Consider the following 10,443-nt stretch of genomic DNA (forward strand, 5'->3'; position numbering starts at 1 on the left):
TAACTGAGCTGGAAAATAAACTGGAACATCCAGGTAACCACACATAAGGCCCTCAGATTGCTAGCTTTTGGTCCCTATCAGTAAAAAAAAAAGTCAGAGAGGCCTTTATAGTTCAGTGGCACTGCATTATCCCATAAAAACCAAAAAAAAGTGAGAACAGATACACTTCTCTACATGTTAAAAATTGGATTGAAACATGCATTGCTACCCAGGTAAAATTCTTACCAAAAAACACAGATCTGCCCCTCAGTTTTGTTAAGTTTGGCTCTAAGTTCAGCTACCAGCTTCCAGTGAAAAAGTCTGTAACTCATAGTTGTAAAGATGTGACAGCCGTGACTGAACAGGCATGCTGCTGTATTTTACAGTGACATTCTTATGCAGCTGTCATTGTAACATTTTACATTGTAAACACTAGTTTTCACAACACTATAGTGAAATTGCAGCTTTACATATCATATAAGTCTTGTTTGACTTAGCTAAGTACTTTCAGAAACAAAAAGGAATAAACAGTTATTTTAATGAAGACCTTGGACAACTGAGCATTTAGTGTGTTCTTAAAGTTTTACTTCTAAAGCAGGAGTGAGAAGTATTCATCAGTTGGCTGAATTCCGGAGTTCATGCAAGACAAAGTTCAGAACCTCTCCTTAATTATTAGGGCAACATTCACTAGGTTTTCATTTTTTAGTGAGTCCAATTTGATGCAAAACAGCCACCTCCTGTAAGAATCTATGGAATGTAGTTAAAGCTTTTACACTTAAATTCTGCTTTCCAAGTCAATTGGCTTTTCATTTGTTAACATCAAAACACTAAAACGGTGGTTTTCCAGACTTCAGCCTGGCACATGCCAAGTATTTTACATATGCAGCTTGCAGTGAGCAGAACTATACCATTTCACATAGTCTAAACAAATCTACTAGCCTTTTTTCAGTCAAATAATGCCCAAATGCAGGAAGGCTACCTGATTTGCATAATAATTTACCCCTCACTTCAGGCATTATATTACTTAAACCAAGATAGTACCAACATAGCACCCAGGATTATTTTTAGCTACAGACCATTTGAAAAAGCATGACAGTGATTAGTATCACTAATGTCTTCTAACAAATTGCTTTGGTGGGGAACAGCTCTTGTCCAGGCAAGAATAAGAACTAAATCATTTCCTCAGTACACAGCAGCCTTGATGCTGTTGCAGATTTTCATGCTCTGTGGAACACCTGAACAGGCCTGTTTGAGATGTTTTCAATTTGACACCTACTATCCAAGGCAGAAGACATTGAAGCCTTCTGTAATTATTGTTCAGACCAACATCTAATGGGAGAGTCATCTTATCTGAAATGGGTTCTTGAACCAGGCACATAATCATCTTGGATCCCCCATTCTCAGTGGGGAGAGAACAGTAGAAGCTGTCTTTGAAAGCAGGGCAAGATGAGTCCTGCCCTACACAATCAAGGAAACTGCTGAATGTGACAAGATGCACTGAGTGCATAGTCCATCTGCTGTAGTTGCATCAAGCCTACGCAGCCAGAAGTGTATGTGGTGTTCTGGGCAACAGGAACAGGCAGAGTTTTTATTGAGTAAGTTAAACACTACTGAGTTGGTGCTTTGATCCTGTTGTTCAAAGCTAGGGTGGATTTCTAAATTGAAACAGCATTAGAAGCAACCTAAAGCATATTTACAGCAGCTATTTGAAGGAGAAAACAGCATAAAAGGAACTTAAAGGAATCTCATAGAGAATAAAGGCATCCTGTGGAATAGTTGCCTCAATTTTGGGCACTGTTCTAAGGTTCCCGGGAGTTCTAGCCTCTGGTTTACTTAGAAGTTGGAATACAGTAATTTTGCTATGTATGAAACATACTTCATCATACTTTGCACTCCCAGGCTTAAAAGCTGTAAGATCTCTAGATGGTAATCTGAACAAGAGTTGTCTGTATTTTTATAGCTTTATGCTTAAAAGGCAGGTAAAAGTCAGATTATAATTCCATGGATTCTAGGACATTTTAGCAAGATAAAACCGAGATTAATGAAACCTTTACTGATGTAATTAACACAAGGAGGCAGCAGTGCTTGGTCCCTTTGCATGATTTTTTCAGTAACACAAACTTTCCACTAAGCATGTAACTGTGTTGCAGTAGTAATTCTAGAGTCCTGATTACTCACTGAGATTGTGGAATGAAGCTAAGACTACTGCAGGTTTCTGCTGCAGAAGTGCAAGTGTGCTTCCTGTGAGAAGGTGTCCAGTCTGTAAGACACAAGCTTTACAACAATTAAACCAAGATAACCAACATATGTTACTAACACACAACACATGAACAAAACTTTGAAGCTCACAGCTACAGCAATAATCTGCCTAAAGCTTAGTTATCAAACTGAAAAAAATAATTTACAGCAGCTTGAAGGGGAAAAAAAAACCCACTGAGATCTCACAAACAATGACTGTCTTACTACACAGAAGTAGGACCTACAGTCAGAGTGTTTAAACTCTACTATATATTTTTGTTTACTAAAGGGTACACCTCTCCTTCTTTCCCCAGCCCTCACTCTCCTATAGCGAGGAGTCAGGCACCAATTTTGAGAGGCAGAAAGCTTCTCAGGACTTCATCTACAAGTTTTATCAACATGATTTTCAAGTTTAAAACCTTTAACAGTATATAAAACCTTTAACTTGAATGATACCACCAAATGGAATGCGTATTGCACTCTGACCCTCACTGAGCATAACAGATATTTCTTAAGTGTTAAAAATAGACTTCACTAGACAGGAGCCAGCCCTCTCCTTCAATAAACTGGTATTTACATGTTTAAGCATAGAGTAAGCGTACCACTGTATTGAGCTTGTGGTCATAACTTGATACTGGTAGAACAAGCAACTGCTTTTTGAGCAGCAGCTATCAGATAATGATTGTCTGCATCAGTTATTTGGTACAACAGGCACAGCAATAGAGCAAAACTATCCTGTAGCTGTTTCTTGCCCTGAAAATTAGTAGTTTATTCTAATGACTTTAGAAACAGCAATAAAAGTTAGCATCAGCAGATTCACTAAATCAAACAAGGTTTTGTGAAAGCTTCTATATACAGACAGTACTTGGTATTTGCCTGCCTAAAGCATCTACGTGTATTAGTGCTATTTACCAGTCCCACTGGCTTTCCTGTTGCCTGTCTTAATATACTTATTTTGGTAGAAATATTAAATCAAATAGTACTATAAATGCAAAGGCACCTCCATCACACCTTTCAAGTCCTTCCTCAACACCACATCCCCATGATTTGGACTTTTAAAATAAGGGACAACAGATTATTTGTAACCAAGATAAAAAAAAGTGTTTGCTTTGAGTCCCTGTGTGCTAAGGTCCCTCCCTCCCACCCCCAAAACAAGTCAACTGAAGCATTAGAAAGATTCCCAAAAGGGGAATTGTTTAAGAGTTTGGGTACCTGTATCTAAAAACCTCTTCAAATATTATGGCTCCAACAATACACCCTGCTGTGAGGTAGGTAGCCAAGGTAAAAATATTGTAACAAATATTTTAACAGCTGGAAACTCCCTGTAAAAACCTTGCATAAGTAGTTTGGTTCCTTGCACTAGTGTCCTGATATGCGTAACTTCTCTTGAAGATGCCTAAGGGAATCCAAATTCACCGTGCTCTTGCCGAGTAGCACCTCATATACTCAGTCATCCAGGGGTTATCTGGCGGGGAGGGCTTTATCCGCCAAGCTTTCTCCGCTTCTGCTGATCGCACTCGCCTCTGAGACAGCTTCCTTTTCTCCACTTGCCTCCTGTTCTTTGCTCGTAGAGCAGATTCGTGAATCTGAAAGACCAGAGTTGTTACTACAGCAGGAAAACAGCCTAGGAACACCCCCAGGAAAGCTGGGGATCACTTTGTGTTTGTCCCGATCCCCACCCTGAAGAAACAAGGTTTGCTAGCAAGATTTTACTTTCTTCTGTAATTTGTACCACTAACAGAAGAGAAGCACAGAAATTTGACTTAAAAATGCCTCAAATTCTGTTCTGCATTATCTTTCCTACTTCACACTCTATTAAACAATTGCAAAAATACTGAATGTTTCTCATTCTTACTGCCATATTTCTGGAAACCTTGATTCTCTTATTTCTATAATTTTAAGTTCTTAAACATCCTTCAATGTGCCCAAGCATCACTTAAAACCTAAGCCACAGTAGTAAGACCAATCCCTAGAGACTCCTTACTAGAAACTGATGAACTTAATTTTGAGAACATACTGCAGAAACACCTACATACATTTTTAAATTAAGCAATTACTGTATTTTCCCCAAATTTACTCTTAAGAGCCAGCTTCTGTGTTTGCTTGCTTCTCTCTCCAGATTTAAAGTGCTGTCTCCCATCTCAATTAGGGGAAAGCAACGCCTTTCAGACATTCAAGAAGAGTGACCTAGCCAGGTAGTAAGCAGTCAGTTCCACTTAAAGAAACATCCTTAGTGACAAAGCCTACATAAGTGGTTTACATAATTGGGAGTGTTTCAGAAAAGTCCTGCCTATTCACTCCAAACTCAGTACCTGATCTTGGGGGCTCTATAACTGCTTCTAGCATAAGAAATGTTAGAAGTGTTAGAAAGTACGCAGATTTCTGCTCAAGCCAGGCATCAACCTCTATTAGGCTTCAACATAAAGCACCAGTCAACTATTTCCACCACTGACCAAAGCTTATCAATCCTGTAACAGTATCCATTATCAGGAATGGCAGCTTCTCAAGAGTTGCAAGGCTCAAGTTCCTCATTTCCCTCAAAGGGTTGAGCTGTCCAGGAAGGAGAAGACTATGCTTCAAACCCCTTCCCAAACAGCCCATCAGAAGTCAGCTCCATCTTATACACCAAGAACACCACCCACCTTAGTCCTCAGCTATCTTCAGTCATAGATGCAGACTCTGTACTGGCAGTAAGATAAAGACAAGACACTGGCAGGGATACATTAATGGTTACATTTTACCAGCCTAGGAGAGTCGGAGGAAAGAAAGAAATGGATCTGTTCTAACATTCTAACCTTAGTGTTTCTTGCTAAGCCAGGAAACAGACCCCACTACCACAGAATTCTGATGCTGTCCATGACCATATGAATTTTATTTGTGCTATTTTTGCCAATATTTACATCAACCCTGCAACCCATCAACCATCCAACAGACCACTCTGCAGTCAGCAAAGAGTTCCCTGCTGGCAACCCACTGAAGCAGGCTGCTAGACATGCATTTTTGTGGCACAGCATTCATATCTTCTCAGTGAGGCTTCGATTCCAAGGAAGCGCCCCAGCAAGAATCACTCTTTCACAGCACAAGTGCTACCCCAGTGCTTATGTACCTGCCTGCTGTGGGATGCCTGGTGCTAACTGCCTGCTGCTTTTCTCTTGCTTTCATGAAGTCCAGAAATGAATTGCTGCATTTAACAGCCCGTTTTGCTGGTAGCGCTGTAACAGCCAGAAACAAGATAGCCAGGTTTTAATCAGAACTTTTAAGTATTAATCAAACATGGGAAGTTTCAAAACCAATTAACAGTTAAGAGCTATTTGATTTGAAGATGTCAAACCTCTTCAGGTTTATTGCTATAATTTCAATTTTAGAATGTATTGCTAGAGTCTCCATGCCCTCAGATACAGGCATCCCGGAGAAGTCCGACATAGGTATTGGGCATATGTCTTACCCAGGCACCAAGTAGTCACTGCCCTTTAACAAAGCAGAAGCTTTTACTTACTTCATTCGCTGAAGCAGAAGCACAGACGTTGTGAGTTTTCTGGCTTCCAGTATCTGTCTGTCTTTCTCCCCACCCATACAGAGCAAATGGATGTTTATTCTCCTTTGGTGCTTCTGTCTTTTGAGGACTTTTGGCTGATCTTCGACCATTACGACTGGACAAGGCACTTTGACTCGGACGTCGTCCTGTACGGCTGGTTTTGTCTGCTTCCTTTACAGAAGTGTGTTCTACAGTTTTTTCTTGCTCTTCCCTTTGCTGCTTCTCTTGATCTTCTCTTTCTTTCTCTAAGAAAAGAAAAGTAATTATACTTCAGGCTCCCAGTGACAACATATTAATGTCTGGTTTGCACAGCCTCTCAATATATCATTGAAGCTGTGCTTTTTTTAGAAATGGAAGAAGTCATTACTTCCTTAGCAACAGATGTATAATTTGCTTAAATGCCTTCCTTCTCTCTTTAGTGACTACAATATTTCCAAGCCCATCCCTCTGGGCATCACTTTTCACATACTTAAACACTCCTTTCACTAGTGAGGCTACAGATAACCAATAGCAGTATTTTAAAGACTGTTACCAGTGATCTTCCATCTTCACTGTCTCATCCTTCTGTCTCTCAGACGAATGCCACGTAGATGCTGCCAGCCAGTCAGAGATTAAGTCTGATAAGAGTACATGCAATATGAAATCCCTCACATAAGCTTCCACTGAAAGAAAAAAGTTATTCATTTCCAAGCTCCCTGATTATACATACATATTGACTAGGGTTTTCTGTTTATGGAGGAGAGGGGAGTATGAAGCAAAGACATAGCAAGTGACAGACATCACCCTTGCTATCTGTTTTGTGATGTGTGCTTTACATTTAAAGTACCACTCTAGAGGCAATACCCTCTGAGGCTCCTTTCCCCTTCCATAACAGGGGTGCAGCATTTGTCCTCCAGGCATTGGGTATGCAGAGTAGGGTTTGTGAGGGAGAATTCGAAGTCTGTATCATTGTTAATTTGCAGACAGAGATCAACACTGAAGGCTGAGTCAGCATTATATAAGACACTAAATAATAAAAACACAGGAAGACAACTGTTCCGTAAGATACAATCTTCTTGCATTATAGAGCTATGGAGAGACTAGTTTTACTTCGCTTGAGGTAGGTCACAGATAGCAGTTCTTGATACTTCCTGCATACTACTGACTTATATACAAAAGTTTGGGCCTTGGACTCCAGCTGAAGGAAGCCAGTACCTGGTATAGCACTGCAATACTTCACAAACCTAAGAGAAAGGCTGGTAAGAAAGTCATGCCTTACAGTAAGGTTGTAAGTTGTTTTGGACAAGTCTGTTTTATAACATTAAATATAGTCAAGTCACATGGCCAGTAGGACTAGGGAAGTTTTCTTACCCCGATACTCAGCCTTGGTGAGGCCACACCTTGAGTACTGTGTTCAGCTTTGGGCCCCTCACTACAGGAAGGACATGGAGGTGCTGGAGCATGTCCAGAGAAGGGCAACAAACCTGATGAAGGGCCTGGAGCACAAGTCTTACGAGGAGCAGCTGAGAGCACTGGGGTTGTTTAGCCTGGAGAAAAGGAGGCTGAGAGGAGACCTTGTCACTCTCTACAGCTACCCAAAAGGAGGACGTAGCAAGATGGGGGTTGGTCTCTTCTCCCAGGCAAGAGGACAACAAGAAATGGCCTCAAGTTGCACCAGGGGAGGTTTAGATTGGATATTAGAAAACATTTCCTCACCAAAAAGGTTGTCAAGCATTGGAACAGGCTGGCCAGGGGAGGGGGGGGGGCACCCACCCCGGAGGGGAAGTGGTGGAGTCACCATCCCTGGAGGTGTTTAAAAGTGGTGGTGGACTTGGCAGTGCTAGGCTTACAGTTGGACTCAGTCTTAAATTTTTTTTTCCAACTTAAATGGTTCTACAATTCTACAATTATTCCAATCAAATATACTGCTTGCAGTACATTAGTGAGATACAGCTTTGGAAAAAAGTAAATACTCAGAACCCTGTTTTAGTTCTCCATCCTGCAAGTCTTCAGCAGTAGTGTGGGCAAATTGGAGGTGTATGCTAGATACTGAACATGACCCCTGAGTACTGTGGGCACAAGCAGCCACTGTGATTTGAAGTATCTGACTTTTAGGCCTACTTACATAAAAAGCAACTTAAGCCTTTTATTAACCTAACAGCACAGCAGTCCACTAGTAATTGATCCCCTTCAAGGGTCCACCTTTTCGCATTAGACACTGCCTTCTGCTAGACACACAAAGTGAGACACTGAAACTCTGCCAACATAAACACGCTCAACTTGTGTGGTAGGGACCAGCTGCAAGCTACCTCTGTGCCAAGCCTCAGCGCTTCCAGCCACCACCAGCAGTTTCTGGTGTGTATGGAGGGGATTCCTCCACTGGCACAGAAGGAGTTCATCTAGTTTAAGGCTCGCTTACATATTGAGAGGTTGACCACAAACAGCTAGAACAAATTTTCTCCAAGTGTCTTCATTAAAAGCAGAAGGGCTTGCCAATCCTGTGACAAAATAGCAATCATTCTTGCTAATTGCTATGATTTAGCTAGTCAAGCAAGTACATGCCCAATCTGACACTGCTTTAATCTCACTTCTGCATCCATCCAGCTCTGATGAAATGGAAGCTACTTGCCTGGCATGCTGGTTAAGCATCCATTTACTCTTGCACTCACTTTGCACTTGTAAAGACATGAAGACTTGCCACATGCCCCAGCGTTCCCATAAAGTGAGCCTCACGCTCTCTCTTGCTAGCTGTTAGTCTTGCCAGCACATTTTCTACTTGCTGCCAACAAGCAGGGAGGCCTGGTGCTGAGCCCTGGTGCCGAGCCCTGCTCAGGCTGCCCTATACACACACATCTTCCAAGCTGTGCAGGTGCAGCGCTCTGCTACAGATGATGTTGTGGTACCACTGAGTATTTGGTTAAGAGTAGCCAGCAGTGGTAAAGTATTTGAATTACTTGAAGTTGTATTTGTTAAGAATTCAGTTGTGTCCTCCCACAAAACCACCAAGAACAGTCAAGGCCAAAGGAGTGATGGAGTGGAACAAAAAATGGCCGGATGGATTTCACATATCTAAATATTGGGTGCACAAAGCTTCAATCATTATAGCCAAGGCTAGATAAAAAGCAAGCAGCAGCAACATCAAGGTGGTAAAAGACCTGCTCTGCATAGTGTCCTGGGCTCTGGGACACAGAGCTTCACCTCTAACAAGGCAGCTCATTCATCACAGCTGCAGCAGGCAGCACAGAGCTATCCCCTTACAAAGTATTGTCCATGCATCTCTACACAGCCCACTCCACTGGCTCAGTCCACTATCAGAAGGCAGCACTGTTTTGAGAAACTAAAACACTGACTTGACACATACTGCCATCAATTCTGAAACAGGAGTGCTTGTATTTTGGGAAGCTCTTCCATCCTCTGTTCAAGAGAAAGTGGCATCTCCCTTCTCTACAAAGGAGAATGGAGCACCACAGAGTTCATGAGCAGAGGTGGCATTTAAGAGACTTGAAAACACAAGAAAGGGGGGACTCTGCAATTGCATGGATACTCTAGCTTTAAAATACTGCTTCAAGGCAGCAGCCATGCCTGGGGATGCTGCTCACTAGGAAGTAGTCCCAGCTGGTGCAGAAGTGACTGAGCCAGCTTATCCCAAAATAGCAATAAAAGCATATGAGTAAATGGCACACAGAGTCCTGCACAGAGTCTTACAGTAAGTGCTGCATGCCAGAGCATACTCTAGCACCTTCTGAGCACCTGCTGTTAGAGCAGGTATTTCAGTGAACCTGCAGTGCATTTATACAGAACTCAGCTGGCAAAGGTACAAGGCAGGTATCTTTTAACTATTAAATTGTAGTTTATATCCAAGTCATTTTGTTCAGCATTCCTTTTCACAGGGAAGGTAGAAAAGCAGTTGATAGCAGGGAAGGAGTTAGACCCAGATGCTCAGGGAGCCCAACCACCACCAACACCTACCCATCTCCTTCCCATGCAGTGTGCCAGCTCCAGCAGAGACCGGAAGCTCAGAACCGACCAGCTGCAGCATTACAGGGATTAGGCAGGCAAGGGAAAAAGCTGGGAACATTGAAAACTGCATCATGGATGCTAAACAGAGCACGCTGGACAGGAGGGGATTAAGTGCTTAGCAGGCAGAGGAAGGCTGCCAGGCCCACCCAGTTATGGCTGCTGAAAGCTCCTGCCCAGGAGAGGTCACTTAAACCCTGCTGCATTGCCCAGCTTGCGTAACAGCTCCTCTCCAGGGCTCCAGCAGGAAAAGCTCCGGTGGAGCTCAGGCAGACCAGACTCCCATTTCAAAGGCCCTGATGACTTACTAGAAGTATCAACAACCCCCTCAGACCCACAGGTTCTAGGGGTCAACTGTATTATCTCTATATAGAGACACTTGCTCCTCACAGCACTACCTTACCTTCAGGAGAAGCATTTTGTGCTTAAAACTGCCATGGGTAGAACTCTGTTTCCCACTTTAGTACCAACACCTCTCCAAACAGGGCAGGTCTCCAGCGCCTCTTGAAGGGGGCATACACTCAGTTGTGGGTGTGAACTGCCTACAGCTGGGCAGACAGTAGTTACTACAGCTGGGCAGACAGTAGTTACTACAGCTGAAACAGGCTGCAACATCATTGCTTCAAGACAGATCTTGTATGAGGCAGTATTGGAGCTACAAGCAACACAGCAGTTTGGAGTTTGAGATGCACCCA

General features: G+C 42.6%; 1 protein-coding gene across 1 annotated transcript; it reads right to left on the minus strand.

Annotated features, from left to right (window-relative positions):
- Positions 1-3,222: 3,222 nt before the first annotated feature.
- Positions 3,223-5,991, minus strand: CCSAP (centriole, cilia and spindle associated protein; the record flags this gene model as incomplete). Its single annotated transcript, XM_010171029.1, has 2 exons — positions 3,223-3,803; positions 5,714-5,991. Coding segments are annotated over 2 exons (452 nt in total), but the record flags the coding sequence as incomplete, so codon positions are not given.
- Positions 5,992-10,443: the final 4,452 nt, after the last annotated feature.

Source organism: Antrostomus carolinensis, unplaced genomic scaffold (assembly GCF_000700745.2).
Source record: "Antrostomus carolinensis isolate BGI_N321 unplaced genomic scaffold, ASM70074v2 scaffold46146, whole genome shotgun sequence".
NCBI classification, from domain to species: Eukaryota; Metazoa; Chordata; class Aves; order Caprimulgiformes; family Caprimulgidae; genus Antrostomus; species Antrostomus carolinensis.